General features: G+C 44.1%; 1 protein-coding gene across 6 annotated transcripts in view; it reads left to right on the forward strand.

Moving 5' to 3' along the window:
• Nucleotides 1–21,669, forward strand: part of ZNF280D (zinc finger protein 280D) — a 133,210-nt gene that overhangs the window by 98,375 nt on the left and 13,166 nt on the right. For all 6 annotated transcript variants that reach the window (XR_012895788.2, XM_025190091.3, XM_006112482.4 and 3 more), the window contains 3 exons: nt 8,442–8,478; nt 16,944–16,989; nt 21,567–21,622. Coding sequence is in view for 5 of the 6 variants with exons in the window: in XM_025190091.3 (XP_025045876.2) it covers nt 8,442–8,478; nt 16,944–16,989; nt 21,567–21,622 (139 nt within the window). In the remaining variant the exon portion in view is untranslated. The remainder of the gene's footprint in view (nt 1–8,441; nt 8,479–16,943; nt 16,990–21,566; nt 21,623–21,669) is intronic.

The raw sequence follows: 21,669 nt of genomic DNA on the forward strand, positions 1-21,669 counted from the left end.
GGTGGACTTGTTTGCAGCCAGTACCAATGCAAAGTGTCTACTGTATTGTTCTCGTGTAGGCATTGAAACACGCTCTCTGGGGGATGCATTCTCAGTTCCATGGAGTATGCCACTCTCATTTGCATTTCCCCCAATTCCACTTCACCACTGAGTAATCCACAAAATAAAACCAAGTAGGGCCATAGTAATGTTAATCACACCTTGCTGGCCCAGACGGATGTGGTATCCTTACCTGCTGCATGTGTCAGCAAAAACTCCATGGCGTTTCTCGGTGATTCCACATCTTCTGACTGAGGAGAATGGTCAGATACAACATCCCTGTGTCCAGACACTTTATCTGCAAGCATGGTATCTGGCTCACCTCAATAGAAGCAGCCGATTCTGGACCCGTGCACGAAATTCTCTTGAATCGTCACTGGCCAATTACTAGAAAATCATACTTACACAAAAGATACAGGTTTTTTCTGTGGTACTGCAAGAAACAAACAGCTCTCATATCTGCCTTGCTTCTTCTCATACTGGAATACCTATTTGTTCTGGAGAGCTCAAGGCTCTTAGTCCCCTAAAGGTTCACCTGGCTGTAATAACTACTTTTCACCTCCCAATAGAAGTCGGTTTTCACTCATCCTGCCACCAAACATTTTTTGAGGGGCATTCAAAATACCCATCCACAAAGAACCCAGAACCCAGTCCCAGCCCTGGGACCTCAACCAAGTGTAAGGCACTAATTCACAAGGCCTTTGAACCCCTAGCTATCTGCTCTATGCTGTCTATGAAGGTGGCCTTCTTGATTGCGACCTCTGTGGGGAAAATAGGGGAATTAGGTGCTCTCATGGCAGATCCGCACTTCACTTTATTTCACAAGGACAAAGTCCTTCTTTGTCCACATCCCAAATTCCTCCCTAAGGTCCCAACTCCCTTCCATTGTAACAAACCCATTTACTTACCTGTCTTTTTCCTGAAACCCCACGCAGATAAGCAGGGAGGCTGCATTGAATACACTGGACATCCGCAGGGCAGTCGGGTTTTATTTAGACAGCACTAGACAGATACACAAATCACCAAGATGATTTGTATCAATCATTGAAAGACCCAGGGGCATGATAATTTTCCAAATAGAGTGTCCAGATGGATCCCAGAGGCTCTGTCTACACTGCACCCCTTTTCCGGAAAAGGGATGCAGATTAGACAAGTCGGAATTGCAAATCCGCGGGGGATTTAAATATCCCCCGCGGCATTTGCACTTACATGGCTGCCGCTTTTTTCCGGCTTGGGGATAAGCCGGAGAAAAGCGCCAGTCTAGACGAGATTCTCCGGAAAATAAGCCCTCTTCCGGAGAATTTCCGGAGAAAGTAGGAATAAGAAATTTCCGGAAAAGGGGTGCAGTGTAGACACAGCCAGACTGTATAAGACTGGCTTACTGTACCTTTGGACAGGATCCCTCTGCAACAGCTGCATGTTCATTCCACATACGTCTACAGCATACCTACACAACATACCTCTGATGGACATATGCAGAGCTGCCATCTGGTCCCCCACATATACGTTTACCAAACATTATGCACTTGAAACCTACTTGTCACAGGATAGTGATAGAAATGTAGATGTGTTAGTCTGGTGTAGCTGAAACAACATACAGGACTATGTAGCACTTTAAAGACTAACAAGATGGTTTATTAGATGATGAGCTTTTGTGGGCCAGACCCACTTCCTCAGATAAAATGATCTGAGGAAGTGGGTCTGACCTACGAAAGCTCATCATCTAATAAACCGTCTTGTTAGTCTTTAAAGTGCTACATAGTCCTGTATGTTGTCACAGGATACACACTTCAGACAAATAATGCTAGCTGCCATGCATAATAGCTGTGAGCTAAAGCTCCCTCCTCCTAGCATGAGTACTGCTTTAAAGTCACCTAAAGTGGAGCACCTACAGGAACACTCTTTGAAGAAGGAGAGGGTTATTCACTTTGTGAAGTAACTGAGGTTTTTCGAGATGGCTGTCCCTTTAGATGCTCCATCACCTGCCCTTCTTCCCCTTTGCTTTGGAACTACTAATTTCTGGGGCAGAGAAGGAACTGAAGGGATGATTGGCTGTGCATGTAGAGTAGCTGCACTGGCATGTGCGAGCTGCTCCATGTGCGCAGCCTACTGAGGGCACTGCTACCCAAATTCTCTGACTAGAGCCCCAGGCACCTAACGTGGAGCATCCACAGGGACAGCCATCTTGAAGAACCTCAGTTACTGTACAAAGTGAGTTAACCATCTCTTATGAACTTAAGTTCTAAGACTCCTCTTTTTGAAGATTGTGCAGCTTTCCTTTTTGGATGAGGACTTGAGGTCAGCTGTAGAGAGATCATTTTGTGAAGATTAACTCACAAGTGATATGGTGGTTTTGTCTGATCATTCGTTTTGTGAGTTCACCGGAATATAGAGATTGTTTGTTTCCCCTTCGAGAAGTCCCCGTGGGTGCACCACTCTGGGTGCTGGTGCGTCCTCGCGCCAGCGACTAGAGATCTTTCTAGCTATTTCCATCGCAGCACTCATGTGCCAGAGCGCCCTCCTGTGTCGTTGGAATCTGTTAGGCATGCACGCGGCGTGGGTCCTCAGTTCCTTCTTTACCGTCCTCGGCAATAGACAGAGCTTCTTCTCCTCTTCATCTTTGATTTAAAAAATAAATTGAAACCCTGGTTAATTCCCATAGTTACCTCATATTCCAAGTTTTGCTAACCCTAACCTACCCTAGGCTATAGTTAGAAGAAAAAAAAAATCTCTTCTTGCCGCTTGCCGCTTGTTTCCTGCACCTCATGCCAGGATCTCCCGGCTTTAAAAGGTGCCAGACATGCCGGGATGTCATGCCCGTGTCTGATGGACATGCCAAATGCATTAAGTGCCTTGGCGAATCTCAGCAGACTCAGAAGTGCCAGCACTGCTCGAAATTAATCTCCAGAGCACGGAGGGACCGGGCTAATAGGCTGAAAACAATTCTCTACGAGAAGTCTCTCTGACCTCCATCAGACAACCCACCAGTGGCTCCAGAAATGGCCTCTCTGACCAAGGGTACGGACAAGTCATGTTCCTTGTCTCGTTTACCCCGGTTGCATCAAGAATGACTCGTTCCCCGACCCGCTCGCTGCCCTCAGCGTCCTCAGCCTTACGGGTTAGCACCGCAGACAAGCCGGGCACATCTGGTATGGCTTCGGCCAAAACGCCGGCACCACACAAGCAAGCGCTCTCTGAGCTGAGACAGAAAGCATCGGCACCACCAGCGTCAGCGCCACCGACCTCCTCCTCAGCACCGGCCGCACCGGCGGGTCATAAGGATAGTTCGGTACCGAAACAACCACGGCACCGGGCGCCGGCACCGACTGTGGAGAAACCCCGCACTGACATGCCGTTCTCGTGCCACTCGGCACCACCATCGACACCGAGCAAGTTCCGCGCCTCGGCACCGAGCCACCATGATGAGCGCTATCATTCCCTGGTACGGAGCCGTTCATCCCTGGCACCGACTTCACCAACTTCTTTGGTGCAATCAGTTCACTCAGGCAGATCGTCCTACATCTCACGGTCTCCAAGCAATGCAGGCACGGAACCCAGGAGTAGATTCTCCTCCCAACGTTCTAGTCCTGTCCACAGACCTCCTTCTTGGCAGCCTCCGGTCACACAATACGCATACCCACCTTTGCCACCACCATGGTATGCTCAACAATATACCTCCCCACCACCGCCATACGCTATTCAATGGCAGCCATGTGAGCCAAGACCAAAGTGAAGTCATCATCATCCTCCTTCAACAACTTCCAGGACACTGGCTTCGCCACCTCTTACTGCGTTCATGACACAGCCAAATTCCCCAAGCCACTCTGAGACACAGGATTCTCTCTGAGAGCGAAGACAGATCCCCTCTACATAACTCCTCATCCTCTCCTGATGAAGCTGTCACACCGGAAGCTCCACCATCTGGTGATGACTCTAGGAAATTTCATGATCTTTTTAAAAGAGTGGCGCTAGCACAGGAACGGACTTACAGGAGGTACATGTTAAACCATATAAACTCCTACGTACACTGGAACCATCTACTACTTCTCGACTGGCAGTCCCTATGGATGAGGCCATTATGGACCCAGCCGAGAATATTTGGCAGACTCTCGTGTCTTTTCCCCCCACCAACAAGAAGGCTGACCATAAGTACTTTATTGCACCAAAGGACGCGGATTTCCTTTTCACCCATCCACCACCTAATTCCCTAGTGGTGGATTCGGTTTGTCACAAAGGAAGACAACCTAACCTAAAGACGTCACCACAGGATAGAGATCACAAGAGAATAGACGTTATGGGCCGTAAGGTCTATTCCTCGGCTACCTTGCTCCTTCGAGCAGCAAATTACATGGCAATGCTTGCGGATTATGATCATGGAAATTATTCTAAACTTCAGGACTTGGCACAACACTTACCTGAACATAAACGATCAACACTCTTCAATATAATGCATGATGGTCACGCAGTCTCACGTACTGCCTTGCAATCCACAGTGGATATAGCAGATACCGCAGCCCGTGTTACCGCATCAGCTATTGTATTACGCAGAATATCATGGCTACAGGCTTCTGGAGTCCCCAGAGATTTACAGTAAAAGGTTGAAGACTTGCCTTTTGATAAAAATAACCTTTGCCACCAAGACAGACGAGGTCTTACATTTTATGAAAGACTCACGGACCACACTCAGAACATTGGGGATGTACACTCACACCCCCCACGAAGAGAACAAGATTTGCGACTTACCAGAGACCTAGGGAGCCTTTCTATCAGCAACCTCAGTACGATTTTAGGCAAAGACAGAGACCACAACGTCGTAGACCGCAACGACAGCAAGAGCAACGCTCAGCAACGACCCACCCACTTGCAACGAAACAACAAATTTGAAAGATATGTCAAGAGCCGGATACCCACTCCAGTAACACACATGCCCGAGCCTCTTCAATTTCATCACCCGCTTCGGGGTTTTTTACCATCAATGGACTCAAATAACATCGGATAGATGGGTCCTACAACTGATCCAACAGGGTTATGCAATCCCTTTTACTTCTATGCCCTTCACCCATCCCCCTACCTTGTCCCTTTTCAGGGACCCATCTCATGAAAACCTCCTCCATCAGGAGGTTTCACACCTCCTACAACAACTGATCCAACAGGGTTATGCAATCCCTTTTACTTCTATGCCCTTCACCCATCCCCCTACCCTGTCCCTTTTCAGGGACCCATCTCATGAAAACCTCCTCCATCAGGAGGTTTCACACCTCCTACAACTGGGGGCTGTTGAGCAAGTTCCAACGGAATTCCATGGTCGGGGTTTCTATTCAACTTACTTCTTAATGCAGAAGAAGAATGGGGGGTGGCGTCCCATGTTAGACTTGAGGAGACTCAACAAGTACGTCGCTTACCACCATTTCAAAATGGTTACTTTAGCATCCATCATCCCTGCTCTAGATCAAGGAGATTGGCTTTTGGCTCTCTACCTTCAAGACGCCTACTTTCATATCACCATCCATCCGGCGCACAGACGTTTTCTACGATTCAAAGTGGGCACCCGACATTACCAGTACAGAGTGCTCCCGTTTGGCCTTTCAACCGCCACCAGAGTTTTTTCCAAAACCTTGGCAGTCGTAATGGCCTCGCTACGTTGTCAAGGAGTCATCAGTTTTCCATACCTGGATGACTGCCTGGACATGACCCAGGACATGATCAATATTACCATAACCTCCCTCACCAGTCTCTGCTTCTGCATAAATCTCTCAAAGTCCACATTACATCCAACACAGAAGTTGGAGTTCATAGGTGCACTCATCGATACTATAGCAGCAAGAGCCGCTCTACCCGTTCACAGATTCAGCACAATGCGCAATCTTATCAGGAGTGCACAATTATCTCCTACCATGATGGTTACGCGACTGTCTCAAGATTCTAGGGCATATGGCTTCCACGACATGTGGTCAAGCTCGCCAGACTTCATATGAGAGACCTTCAGTCATCGTTAGCCACGACTTACAGGCCCTCCAGAGATCCTCTCTCCAAACGACTAACTATACCACCTCGCATTCTAAACTCGCTGCAATGGTGGACAAACCCCCAAAATATGTTAGAAGGCGTACCGTTCCATCAACCTTCTCCCATACTCACTATTGTGACAGATGCGTCACTCATGGGTTGGGGAGCTCACCTAGGCACCATCATAGTTCAAGGCAAATGGTCCTTTATGGAAGAAACCTTACATATCAACCTTCCCGAGTTGCGAGCGGTCAGGTATGCCTGCCAACATTTCTAATCCTACATAACTCACAAGTCCATTTCCATAATGACAAACAATACCACCTGCATGTACTATATCAACCGACAGGGAGGGGCGCAATCCCACTCCCTTTGCACGGAAGCCATCAGATTCTGAAATTGGTGTCTTACACACCATGTTACCCCCATAGCTTCATACCTACCTGGAGTGCTCAATGTCATGGCAGATGCCCTAAGCCGCACGTTCCACGATCAACATGAGTGGGAGGTGAACAGGAACGCACTTGCACTAGTTTTTCGTCGGGGGGGGGGCAACCGGATATAGATCTCTTTGCCACAAAAGGCAACAGAAAGTGCCACCTCTACTGTTCAAGAGCGTCTCTAGGGAAGCACTCCCTTGGCGATGCCTTTTCGATTACATGGCATGGTCTCCTCCTCTCTGCCTTTCTGCCCTTTCCTCTTCTTCAAAAGGTGCTCAACAAGATCAGAATAGATCGTGCTCGAGCCATACTTGTGGCACCAACGTGGCCCAGACAGACGTGGTATCCTTACCTCTGCAAGATGACGCTAGCAGATCCGTATACCTTTCCACTTCTCCGAGACCTCCTATCGCAGAACTACGGAACTCCACAAGCTACATCTTCATGCTTGGCTCTTTCATGGCTCCAGGTTGCCGAAAATGCCTGTTCATAACCAGTGAAACATATCCTGATCAATAGTAGGAGACAGTCCACTAGGAGAACGTATCTCTACAAATGGAACAGATTTGTGCATTAGTTCAAGAGTTCCCACGTATCATCCGCTGGGCACGCCCCTCTCCCCACCCTATTGGACTGCTTGTAACACTTGAAACAGTCAGGCCTAGCTCTTATTACTATCAAAGTACATGCAGCCGCCATTGCAGCATTTCATCGTACAGGTCAGGGGGTCTCATTTCTCGCTGTCCCAATGACAAAAAGATTCCTTAAGGAGCTACAGAATACCTTCCTACCAGACCGACCACCACTTCCTATCTGGGACCTCAACCACATTCTCAAGAGTCTGACACAGCCACCTTTTGAACCACTGGCAACCTGCTCCTGGTCTCATTTATCAATGCAAGTCTCATTCCTCGTGGCGATAACCTCCAGTAGAATGGTGAGTGAACTCACCTCACTGATGGCTGATCCCCCTTATACAGTATTCACTAAGGATAGGGTGATAATTCAACCACACCCTAAATTCCTCCCCATAGTCCTTTCGCCCTTTCATGTCAATGAACTTATACACTTATCTGCATTTTTTCCTAAGCCTCATGCCAATCCAGTTCAAGCAGTTTGGCACACTCTAGATGTCCTTAGGGCGCTTGCTTTTTATCTGGACCACACCAAACCATGGCGACATTCCCCGAGAGTTTTTTGTCCTATGCAGAACGGTCCAAAGGACAGGCGGTCTCGTCACAGAGGATTTCTAAATGGATTTCTTCGTGCATCCGAACATGTTATGTACTTTACGACAAAGACTTACCTGAAACGATTACAGCACATTCCACCAGGGCGATGTCCTCCACTACTGCCTTCCTCAGCAATGTCCCTCTACAGGATATCTGTAACGCTGCAACCTGGTCCTCGGACCATACTTTTGCACAACATTATGCTCTCTCTTCCTCATTATGCTCTCTCTTCCTGTGTTAGTCACTGTGGACAGTACTGCCTGTCCTACTGCCATGGCTGGGTCTGTGAAGTTTGAGGTGGCAATCTGGATTTTTGTTTTTTTTAATAAATTGTTGATTGGGTTCCAATGTTGAAGCTGGTCATGATGTCCAAGAAGTTGATGCTAGTGTGGAAATGTCCTAAAGAGAATTTAATGGATGGGTGGTAGCTATTCAAGTTGTGGTGGAAATCAGTAAGGGAGTTTGGGTCATCTGTGTAGGGGATGAAAATATCATTGATATATCTCAAGTATATTACTGTTTTTGTCCATTTATCCAAAAATTCTTCTTCTGGATGGCCTATTAAGAGGTTGAAATATTGGGAAGCTGCCCTAGTATCCATGGCTTGGACAAAGTGTTGTTGAATATAAAATTCCTATGGGTAAGGATAAAATGGATTATCTTTGATTATTATATTTCAAAGGGCATTTTTAATATAAAATTAATGCTTTATTTTTAATTCCAGTTTCTGCAGATTGGCCAGGTGCTGAACACATTTCTAAGTAAGTTTTTGCTTTTGTTAACATCTAAAATGTAGTTGGCTAAATTTGTATTAAGTAGTTATGATTAAAAGTTGTACTATGAATATGAGCTCCTTTGAATTTCATGGTATTTGAGATGTGTGGATATGTATTCCTAGGTCTCTGTCTGCAGAGTTTTATTTCTGGGTTGTATCCTAACTGGAAAAGACCTAGAAGGATTGAGGTATAGTTTGGCTTTTGGCAAAATCTCACACTGCTTCAACCCATCTCTAATACTTGTAAGAATTGTTAGATTATTGGGGAGATTTTGGCACTGAATGGAAACCTAACTAAGCTGAACACTGCTTTAACACATCTTTAATATTAACACTGTCTAAAGATTCTTTAGTGTTGTTGGATTACAGTGAAGATTCTGATTTTATCTGAACAAAATAAATCAGGATTTAGTTATGACATTTAGAATGAAGATTAGGTAATTAATATGATAATGATGTGTGGTTTTTGTCACTGATTTTCTTAGATGGTGTTCACGGAAAATATTTTTTTTTCAAGAAGCACATATAATTTTGTGGGTGTTTTTGCTTTTTAATGTTATTAATATCAGATTATATCATCTCTGTGATTTTGTTGGAAGAGTTGTTAAAGGACACAATAATGTAGTACATGAGCTTTCTCAGGCCTTAACAGAAGGGAGATATTTACAGACAAATATTGTCTCCCAGGTACAGCTCATGACACAAGAATAAGGGGAATATTCAATTTAATTGAAATGCAGCTAATTTAAAATTAATAAAAGGAAATGGACAATATCTGGAACCTAAAACATCATAGAATACTAGGACTGGAAGGGACCTCGAGAGGTCGAGTCCAGTCCTCTGCCCTCATGAGAGGACCAAATACTGTCTAGACCATCCCTGATAGACATTTATCTAACCTACTCTTAAATATCTCCAGAGATGGAGATTCCACAACCTCCCTGGGCAATTTATTCCAGTGTTTGACTACCCTGACAGGAACTTTTTCCGAATGTCCAACCTAAACCTCCCTTGCTGCAGTTTAAGCCCATTGCTTCTTGTTCTATCCTCAGAGGCCAAGATGAACAAGTTTTCTCCCTCCTCCTTATGACACCCTTTTAGATACCTGAAAACTGCTATCATGTCCCCCCTCAATCTTCTCTTTTCTAAACTAAACAAACCCAATTTTTTTCAGCCTTCCTTCATAGGTCATGTTCTCTAGACTTTTAATCATTCTTGTTGCTCTTCTCTGGACCCTCTCCAGTTTATCCACATCCTTCTTGAAATGCGGTGCCCAGAACTGAACACAATACTCCAACTGAGGCCTAATCAGCGCACAGTAGAGCGGAAGAATGACTTCTTGTGTCTTGCTCACAACACACCTGTTAATGCATACCAGAATCATGTTTGCTTTTTTTGCAACAGCATCACACTGCTGACTCATATTCAGCTTGTGGTCCACTATAACCCCTAGATCCCTTTCTGCCATACTCTTTCCTAGACAGTCGCTTCCCATTCTGTATGTGTGAAACTGATTGTTCCTTCCTAAGTGGAGCACTTTGCATTTGTCTTTGTTAAACTTCATCCTATTTACCTCAGACCATTTCTCCAATTTGTCCAGATCATTTTGAATTATGACCCTATCTTCCAAAGCAGTCGCAACCCTTCCCAGCTTGGTATCATCTGCAAACTTAATAAGCGTACTTTCTATGCCAATATCTAAATCGTTGATGAAGATATTGAACAGAGCTGGTCCCAAAACAGACCCCTGCGGAACCCCACTTGTTATACCTTTCCAGCGGGATTGTGAACTGTTAAATCTGGGAACAGTTATTCAGCCAGTTATGCACCCACCTTATAGTATCCCCATCTAAGTTGTATTTGCCTAGTGTATTGATAAGAATCTCATGCGAGACCGTATCATACGCCTTACTAAAGTCTAGGTATACCACATCCACCACTTTTCCCTTATCCACAAGACTCGTTATGCTATCAAAGAAAGCTGTCAGATTGGTTTGACATGATTTGTTCTTTACAAACGACTTGTAAGATAGTAAAACAAATTTGAACAGTTAAAAATTTAAGGGTTTTTTTCAGAGGAGAGATGAATCATGATACCTTCAGGTGTAGGATTACTACTGCTTGATGTGTGTTAAAAGGAAATGCTTTTAAGCCGGCTCCCCCCAGCACCGGCTTCTGCTCCCCGAGGTAGCTCTTTTTTAAAAAGCAAAAGGAAATATTTCCTCGCTGTGACTGGCCCTAATGGCTCGTAACTGCTTGTGGGGTGGTGACCCCCGCGCGTAAGCCGAAGGGGAAGGGGAAGTTTAAGTTACCCCAGCTTATTCTAGCTCTGTTTCTGTGGGTCGGGCTGCCCCATTCCCAACAACGAGGCTTAGCACCAATGCTTGGTGGGAGGATCCCAGCCTACAGGGCCTTCCAGCTCACTGTGGAGATTCTGCTCTCCTTGGTTATAAGTCACCACCAGCGGAGGGTTTAAAGTTCCTAGTCCGAAGTTTGACGGGGTCAGGCCGGGTTAGTTGAGGTCTGGGTCTTGGATATAGAGGTGTTGGCAGGATAGGGGGGCCCGGGCCCTCCTTCTCCTCTGGGCCCCAGCCCAAAGCCCTTAGGATTTAGAGTCGTCCTTCTGGTGGGGAGCCCAAGGAGCAGATCCTAACTCACTCCTGGACTCTTCCTCGTTCCCTTCTGCCCTGGGCCACTTCCTACCCCATCACACACTGCGTCTCCTCCTCTCCCCCTGACCAAGGTTCAGGCGCCTTACCGCTGCATCGTCCCTGCGGTTTCCAAGCTGAGACCGAGTCTCTGCCTTCGCGTTGCTTGTCACCGGGTTGCCCCCTCCTGGGGAATTACTCTTAGTTGTGGTGGCTGCGAGTCCTTGGACTGACGATCCACCTGCTCTGATCCCTAGTTCTGACACCTGCCACTCTCCAGGACCACCGCGTCTCTTCCTGCTTCTGAGGCCACCTCGGCCGCCCCCTCCAGCTTGACTTCACCTGCCTCAGCCGCCTCCAGGTGTCCCTCTTCTTCCCCGGCTGCTGACTCCTCCTCTGCTTCCCCGGACTCCCATGTCCTCTCCACCTCCCAGGATGCCCCACCTGTGCATGCCGGCACTCCCTTTGAATGGCCCACTGGGCCGTTGGCGCATGCAGCCGGCACTGAGAGGGGTTGGGGCGAATGCGCCCCGTCACACTCTCACAATGCATAGTCAACCTGAAGAACTCTTGCCAGAGCATGTTATGAAGACCAAGTTTTTAATAGGGTTCAAAAAAGAGCTAGATAAATGCCTGTAGGATATGTCAATCAGTGGCTATTAGCCAGGATGAGTAGGAATCGTGTCCCAAGCTTCTATTTGTCAGAGGCTGGGAATGGATGGATCACTTGATGGCTACCTGTTCTGTTCCTTCCCTCTGGGGTACCTTTTAGTAGCCACTGTCAGAAGAAAGGATACTGGGCAGTTTGTCGGTTATGTCCTTGTCCTTGGATCTGGGGGATTGGTGCGCTGCCCTCGACGTAAAAGGATGCCTACTTTGGTATTGCAATTAGCCTTTGCACAGACAGTATCTCCAGTCTCTTGTGGGGCAGTCACACTTCCAGTTCACAGCCCTTCCTTTTGGGCTCTCTGTGGTGCCCCGGCTGTTTACCAAATATATGGCAGTGGTGACAGCCTTTCTCAGGCATCAGAGTCCAGGTTTTCTCCTGCCTGGATGACTGGCTCCTGGATGGCCATTCCTATCAACAGGTGGAGGTACATGTCACCTTTAGCTGGGTGACTGTTGAAAGGCTATGCCTGTTGCTCAAACCCAGAAAATCTACCCTCGTTTCTGTAGAAAGGATCTAATTCATCTGGGCAGTGCTCGATGCCACCGAGGCCAGAACATTCATTTCCGAACAATGCTTCACATCATTGACCCAGATCCTGAAGTCTTTATCAGACTTTCCAATCACCTTAGCCAAAACATGCTTCAAACTCCTAGGCCACAAGTTGGTATGCACGTACGTAGTCTCATTCCCCAGGGTCCACCTATAGGCCCTGCAGTCCTATCTGTTGATGACAAGCCATCTTGAGGGACAGCATTGAGAATGGTGGTCACAGTGCCACGCCACTTCATTCATTCCCTTTGTTGGTGGCTAGATCCCCAGTCAGTGATGGTCGACGTTCCCTTTTATGCCTCAAGCCCATAGTGTCTTTTGTCACAGAAGTATCTGCTTTGGGCTGTGGAGCCTCACCTGTGAAACCTCACATCTCAAGCGATGTAAATGGTGGTGGAGTTGTCCCTCCACATCACTGTACACAAGGTCTGAGCAGTCCATCTCATTTTTCTGTTGCTTTCCTACCTCACATTCAGGGGTGTTGTGTGGCAGACATTATGGACAATATGACCACCATGCACTATATCAACGAACAGAGTGGAGCTCCATCATTCTTCCTGCCCCCTCCACTTCAAAGCCCTTCATCTGCGGGACTTATGCATAACCACTCTATTCACCTGGAAGTGTCATGCCCTTCCAAGGGGTCCAGAATTAGCTGGTGGATCTCCTCAGCTGCCATTTCTTCACTCATATGAGTGGTCAGTACAACATGACTTTTTCCATGCCATTATCTGGAAGGGAGTGTTTCCCCAGCTAGACCTCTTTGCTGCCCGGGACAATCAGAGGTGTCCATGATTCTACTTCTGCTAGGCTCATGTATCTGGCTAAGTGGAAATGCTTCTTGTGTTGGTGTCTCCAACATAATCTGGCACCCATGCTGGCTCCTATCCCGCAGGTGCTGGATACTGGGTATCCCAGAAGCAACAGGGCCTAGCAACTTTTTCATGGCTCCTTCCCCACTTTGGCATGATAAATGCAGAAGTGCGGGCCAGCGAGTGTACCCCAAAGCCTTATCTACCAGGCTTTGGTACAAAACTTCCCCCCAAAATCTTAAAACCTAGATCTTGGGAATAAAACTTCCGCTGACACCACCTAAATGTTGATAAAGAAATCAAAGGAAAGATCATTTGAGAAATCTCACCCCTAAAATAAAAATCAGGGCACACAATTAACCACTGCCAGATTAATAAAAAGAAAAGAAAACTTTTATTATTACAACAATATTCCTGTTGTAAGCAGAATGACTAAATGAGAAGGTAACAAAATACACTCATGGAGAAACTCCATGGGCCTAGAACTTAGTTACAAAGAAAAGCCAAAACATCTTTTAAACAGTGCCAGATCTCAGATTCCATACCCAACCCTTAAAACAATAAAGCCTAACGAAACTACCTAAACTTTACCCTACTTACAGAAAATGAAGAATGGTGTCTTGGAGAGAGAGAGAGACATGCTTGTCCCTCTCTGTAGCTGCCAAGAACACACCCAGAGAGACAAAAGGCGAAAGGAAAAAAAAAACCAAATTCCTTTGTCCCAGTTTGAAAGTCCCACCTACATTCCTACTGGTTACTCCACCTGGCTAGGTGTAGTTAACCCTTAATCCCCAGGCTGCTGGCTAACCCTCATAATCATGACAAACCCAGGGGAAGCCAGTTTTTTTTTTCCCGCAAGCCCCTTGGTTGGGTATTTCCTCAAGGGCATGACTAGACTCCACCCATTGGTCCAGGGCCCCATGCCTGCTTTATACAGTGCATCTCCTCCTGGATTACAGTGTCCATCGCATACATGTTGTAATCTTGCCACAGTTTCACCATCACCTCTCATGGCACATTCTACATGGGCACAGGCCTCTTTCCTGGCTCATGTTCCTCTTCAGGAAATATGTAGGGCTGTGATGTGGTCTTCAGTGAATACATTACATCATTGTGTAACTGTCTAGATGCAATGTAGCCTTCGGTGCTGTGGTACTCTAGTTGGCTATACATTGACTTCAACTCCTCCTCCTGAATAAAGCTTGTGAATCACCAATTTAGAATAGATATAAATTACTAGAAGAAAAAACAATTACTCACTTTTGTAACCATTGTTCTTATGGATGTGTTGCTCATATCTATTCCATACCCATCTTTCTTCCCCACTGTCAGAGTAGCTGGCAAGAAGGATCTAAGGGGTGGTTGGGTCAGTATGGTCATATAGTGTTCACTGCTCCGGTGCTATTCCAAGGAGCTCCACAGCCAACCCAGCAGGTAGCATCTAAGGGTAAAACTTTCCAGCTGCTATGCATGTGGCATGTGAACACCTATTTAGAATAGATATGAGCAGCACATCTTGAAGAACAAGTTACAAAGTGGAGATGTGAAAGGTTAACCAGTAAGCATCACTCTTAACCCTAAATCCAACCAGAACTTATGAGAACAAATGCTGCATTTCTTGATGTCAAGTGAGCTCTCGCCTTCTACATTGACAGAACTAAGCCCTTTTGCAAAATTCACAGCTGTTTGTGGTGGTGATGGTAAACGGTTAACCAGTGGGGGCTGGAGCAGTTCCCCACCTGCCTCAGGCAGGAGCTGCTCCCGAGCCCAGGTTCCCTACAGACAGGGGACACTCCAGCCTGGCCTCAGCAGGGCTGGAGTGCCCTCCCCTCCCCCGCCCCTTTTACTTGGTTAATCAGTTAAACAAAATATTTAACTAGTTAACCAATTAAATGGGATTTTACATCCCTGTTACTAAGGTGAGTAACCATTTTTTTTTCTCCCAACATGTTAATGTACAGAAATGCACAATCCACTGAAGTGCATGCGAGTTTGATCTAGCAGAGTGAAAGATACTGTAAACAAATACTGAAATTAGTGGCAGAACCCCTACTGACTCCAGTCAGAACAGGATCAACAACTATATTTTTGTGGCATTTAAATTGGTCTGGCCTTTTCACCACATTTCTCTAACTAGTGTCTGTGCTTTAGATAAATCATTATTAAAAACAAATTTATTATATTCTCTTCACAGAAATCATTAAAGCAATGAAGCTGAGCCAAATAGTAGAGAGAAGCCGCTTCATTTTTATTGGTGTTCTTACTCATGATTAAATACTTCAGAGTATTCTAAATCCCTGAATGAAAAGAGTGGTTTGAGTGTGTCATTTATTGTATACAAACTTAACACTTGATTTACTCTGGTTTTCTCATTGTTAATTAGTTTTACATTAATATAATGCTAAGTGCTACAATAAAAGCAATATGATCTTTGCTCTCCTTGAAAAAAAAATCTATATTATAAATCAGGATGTAATAAATAATCATATATGGGTTTACATGGTACTACCAAAGTCTTCATTAATACATACCAATATGTTTATTAATAAACATAAGCTTTATGATGTGTCCATAGGGAATGTTTAAAAATTATTGAAATGGTGTTTAACACTGTTCTTTTTCTTGGATTAGTGAATAATAGAATAGCAATTAGGATAGATGATATCAGTCATAGTGTTATCTGTTTTTGATACAATTTAAATTACTAACTGTTTCTTATGCAAGGTATATTGAACGTTGTAGAAGCAGTCATTAAGCTTCACCGAGGTCATGAATAATTTAATTCATGATTAATAACATTACTACTCAGGTCTGATGAAAAGAGTACCATACGTCAGCCGATTAAAATTGACTTGAATGCAGCATCAACAAAGAAGATACAACCATAAGCAATTTCTAAAACAAAAAGCCTTTGAAAGGTTAGATTTGATATTAAAACTGATGAGTTAACAAGGTTTTATAGGACACATGTACTTCTTACTATCTCTGCAGTAGCATTTTCTCATATAAACACAGAAAATCAATCAGGGTGATGTTGTGATAAGCTGTTTAATTAATGTGGTTTTTAGAAGTCAATACATTTAAATAATTTATAGCTATCTAAATGTATGGATTGTGCTTGTGAAGATATTTTGGGGGAAGAATATCCTCTAAGTGATACATGAAGGTCAATTTCAACATTTTACAACATTCTAAAAAGCTTCTTTATTCTGAGCAATTGGTTGCAATAAATTGCACAATTTAAGAAAGATATATGCAACAGTTTTGTTGTAAGAATTTTTCTGTTTAATATAATTGTATAGCTGTATAAGACAAAGCAAGTTTCATATATAAATCTTAGGAACTTATGTGCTTAAAACATGGATTCGGTCATAGTTTGAGAGGTTGACTGTGGGCAAGATGCATCATCTACCATCAAATAGATTTACAGTATTAGCAGAACAATATTTCTTGAAGTTTTGTGAGTGTATTGCTTTCCCTTTTTCCATCAATGAAACAAATGGGAAAGGGTCACTTGAAACCCGATTGTGTGCAATTTATTACATGTATACAGTAAATGTTTTGAGATGATGAAATGTTCTTTGGAAGGACTATATAGATTATAAGCCAACTTGGTTCCATTTTTAACAATAAAAATACATTTCAAGTTGCCATGTTATTTTTCTTAACATATAATATTCTATTTTCACCTATTTTAATTAATTAAATTTAATTTACTTTAATATTAATAGTACAGTATGAAAACACTGAATCTTAATTCATTACTCACTAGGTTTAAGACAACGTCTCTCTCTCTGATGGCACTTTCGAAGTCTGAGGTAATACAGTCTAAAGAAGTTATTTTTGAATGTAATGGTTAACCAAATAGGAAGATACTACTTAAATACATAGTGATGTACTGCTGTATAATAAAGTTGGCATGTCCAGAAGACGCATTTGTTTTGAAGAATCCACCTTTGTCCTGCATTGTCATCTTTATTTCAAGGACATATCTAAAATGTTCCTTCACTCAATGTTCTTTAAATTTGTTATATCTAGCAACTTCCAATTGGTATTCAAATACTGATTGGATTGGAATGCCAACCTAATGAAGCCATTGCTAATTGTATGTATACTGCATAGATCTTAATGGAAGTGATGAAGTGACTTTTAAAAAAACCTTGCACTCTTTGGCATAGTTAAAACAAACAAAATACTTTAGTCATTCCTTTGCTAGTCTAGATTAGGGATGTTAAAAATTGGTTAATTGAATAGTCGATTAACCTCATGAATTCTTATCAGTTAGTCGACTATTCTATAGTCCCTGGGCAGCCCCTGTCCGGGGGAGGAAGGGGTCTGAGTTCCCAGACCTGGCACGAGCCAGAACTGAGCCAGGCTGCCTGCCTGCCTGGCTCTAATACACTTTAAATGCAGAGCCATAGCAGAGTAGGTCCAGGACCCAGTGCAAGCTAGGACTGAGCTGGGCTTCTGGCCACCCTGCTAAAAAATGTACTGGCAAAGGGTGAGGGTAGGGGGGAAAATGTGTGTAGTCTATAGCATTAACCCATACGCTTTTGCTTATTGGTTAATCGGCTATACTATTACATCCCTAGTCTTGTCTGCTTTGCTAAGATCTTCTCATAGCTCCCTGCTGCTCTGTGTGGAAGGGAGTAGTTGCAGTCTATCACAGTATATATTCCTGTACTAACTAGAGATGTAATTAGTTAACTGAAGGTTTAACTGGTTAACCAATTAAGTGGGCTCCCACTCCTGGCCCTCCCAACCCTCTCAAGGTGTGTCTGCCACTGCTGGGCCTAGCAGTTGCACAAGCGGGGAGCTGTCTTCTGATTCTGGCACCCCTGCACATGAGCAAGGCTCCTGGCTCCTGCTGCCAGTTCCCCCTCAGAGGGCGGGGGGGTGACAGCAGGAGTCAGTAGTCATGAGCGCAGGGGGCTGGCTTCTGCTCCCTTCCCCCTACACCCAAGGTTAATCGACTACCTGTTCACATCCCCAATACCAATCACTGCCATTCCCTTGACATCCTACAGAATGTTCTCCTGTGGATGGGGATTTGCAGAGTGGTGGATGTACTTGGTGGAATAATGGATATTGTTCAACTGCTTTCCTGTTGAGAAGCTTCAGAAAATCTCACTCTTCCAGTGGGCGAAGGGGAAGGCCAAGAACCTGACACACAACCTCTTTGTAATTAGCACTCATTTCTTGCAGAAGTGTTAGATCTTCTGGATTTGGGGGCAGAAATGTGCCTCTTTTATGGTTCTCCAGCTTTTTCTTTCCACATTTTTATTAAGTATTGCTGATACAAAAGATTAACAATGTATTATACTGATATATAATGGGACCTCATGTTTTCCAGGATTCAGCAGCATAGAATTCGCTGTGGAATTTACCCATTGCTATGCAGAATTGTGCTCTAGAACCTCTGTTTTTGTTTAAAAACAAAGATTAAATTTAGTTCTTAAGATTCTTTTTCGTAGATGCCAAAGCTTGAATGGACCACTGTGATCATCTAATCTGACCTCTAACGTAGTACGGGCTGTAGAACTTCACCAAATTAATTTCCAGAGCATATCTTTTTTGATGGAAAATCCACCATGGTCCCTGGAAAATTATTCCTGTGGCTACCTTCACTGTTAAACATTTATACCTTATTTCAGTCTGACTTTGTCTAGCTTCAGCTTTCAGGCAAATATTGCAGAAGAAGCATTACACTGAAGTGACCAAAGTGCAGACCATTTTATTGTTGGCTTTGAGTTTGCAGGGAGTCTTGAAACCAGCCCTCAGAAACATGACCTGAACCTACAGTTTTCATCAAGGCGCCATGGGTTTTTGATTCTACAACTGTGGAATTGGTTAATTTTTCTACAATGGCATGGAATGTTTTAAATTTTGCTGCAGCTAGAAGCTTGACATTTTGTTTATTCTGCTTGCTCTCCTGGATCTGACTATAGCAGATCAGGTACAAGAAACAAAATTTTGTTCTCCAGTTTTTCCTTGTGAGGAGAAGATTACTGCGTTATAATGCATGCTTTCTACTCTGCTTGATAATATTTGATAATGGGGAGCAGAGACCAGAGCTGGAGTCTAATTTACAGCCTGGATCTGGGGGAACAAAAAGCATGGGCTGGCTAGATAAATTGCCTTGAGAACAGCACAGGAAAATAAGTTGCCCTATAAGTTCACCTCTTCTTAGGTAGACGTAGGTGGGGGAAAGAGATTCTGAAGCAGACAACTTGACATCATCAGGAGATCCAAGGCATGAAGAGTGGAGCAAAGTCATCTGAAGGACATAGTGAAAAATCCATAGTTGAAGATAATCTTTGTTGGAAATAATTTTATTTGCGTTGGGGTTTTTTTGTTTGTTTGTTTTTTGTTTTATATCAGTGAAGGGATCAGAATGAAGGCTATTTACAACCGATTAACATTGTCATGAAGTTTAAGAGTGTTTGCTGTAGAATTTGGTCTCCTTATAGCAGCGTAAACAGATCCCCATATATTTTATGTATTGTATGTTACACTACAAAGTATACATATAGTACAATACAAAAACAAAATAGAAAAAACATTTTGACCTAAAAAGCCCTCAATACAAATAATAGAAATTTAAAATACTTTGCTCAGCATTACACAGTTTATCATTTTAAATCCAAAATCCATTTATAGTTTTGACAGTGACCATTATGAATTAAATTTTCTAATGTTGTCATTTTTGTCTCTAAGCCTTCATTGACTTTAGTGGGGTTTTGCATGGACCTAAGGGTCTATAATATGGTAGTTGCTTTTATTAGATTGCACACGAAAGAATTAGCTCATTTTTATTATGCCTTAAAGTGCTGAAAATTGCTTACATTGTTAAGTTATGATAGTGGACAATTTGTTCTCCTATATAGATATCACACTAAGCACTTACAACCTAAGGATGTAAGGAGGCAGTCAAGAAGTTGACTACTCACATTTTCCCTGTATCAGAGACAGCAGAGTTGGGAGGGGAAGCAGGAGCCAGTGCTGGTGGTGTGGGGAGTTGGCTTAAAAGCTGGTTCCTCTCAGCACCATCTCCATGGTGCTTCCCAGCAGCAGCACAGGGAGAGAGTGCTGGGGAGGTAGTCACAAAGCATCCTCTGACTGCAGTGGGCCCAGGTTTACCACGAGCAGAGACTGCTCCACATCCTGCAGAGCAGCCCCAGTCCACAGGAAGTCCAGCTGGAGCAGCCCCAGCCGCTGCAGACAGGCTGCTGCCATAGCTGGGACCCACCGTGGTAGGGGCTGCTGGACCTGGCATGAACTAGGACTGAGCAAGCCTGGCTAATCCCAGCGCGTGCTGGGTTGGGCACCTCCCCCCTCTGTGGCAGTGCAGTTTAAATTTAGTAGGAGCTGTGCCCAGCTCCTACTACATTTAAACAGCAGATACGCAGAATGGGTAGCTCCTCGACCTCGCATGAACTGGGACTGAGCCACCTTCCTTCATTGTATCAACTACATTATTAGCCAGTTATATGCCTCTTAACATTGTAGGGTATGTCTAGACTACATGCCTCTGCTGACAGAGGCATGTAAACGAGGCTACCCGACATAGTCAATGAAGCCGGGATTTAAATATCCCCGGCTTCATTAAAATAAGAATGGCCGCTGCGCTGTGCCGGCTCAACTGATCGTTGGCATAGCACAGCAGTTAAGACACAGATCGGTCGACAAGGGAAGCCTTTGTCAACTGCTCCTGTAAACCTCGTTTCATGAGGCATAATGGAGCGGTCGACAAAGGCTTCCCATGTTGACCGATCCGCATCTTGACTGCTGCACTGTGCCGACGATCAGCTGAGCCAGCACAGCGCGGTGGCCATTTTTATTTTAATGAAGCCGGGGATATTTAAATCCCGGCTTCATTGACTGTGTCAGGTAGCCTAGTTTACATGCCTCTGTCAGCAGAGGCATGTATTCTAGACATCCCTTATTACAATAAGAGCTTTACAGTTTTTATATGAGACATACTTGTATGTCACTCTTCCTTATCTAATACATTACCAGTACTGTGTAGGAAGTCTTCTGCAATACTTTAAATTGCATTAACTTCACTTTCTTCCACTTACGGTCAACAAATCTATAATTCAGTCTTAACATTCTTCAAATGAACAACTGTGGGGACTCAGTTCCGCAGACTCTGCTCAAGTAAGATGTGAGTGGGTGCACTTATATGAATAAGAGCTCCAGGAATTTATGGTAAAATGTGATCCACTTTTTCTTAATTTGAAGACTGGTTGCAAGTGGCTGTACTTAGCTGTCCATTGGATTCCTACAAACTTTCAGATCTGGGGAAATAACAGTATAAAATTCTTTCTGCTGCATCACTGTATAATCAGTTGATCATGGATGTAAAATAAAAATATATCATTAATTATTACAGAAAAATTCAAGACCTAGTTTGCCTGAAGGAAAAATGGAAACATCAACTTTTGAAAGGTAAATATAAGGAACAGTTGCATCTCTTGAAATTCAAGTACATAAAA

The sequence above is a fragment of the Pelodiscus sinensis genome, chromosome 14, assembly GCF_052426305.1.
Source record: "Pelodiscus sinensis isolate ZL-2025 chromosome 14, ASM5242630v1, whole genome shotgun sequence".
Classification (NCBI taxonomy): Eukaryota; Metazoa; Chordata; order Testudines; family Trionychidae; genus Pelodiscus; species Pelodiscus sinensis.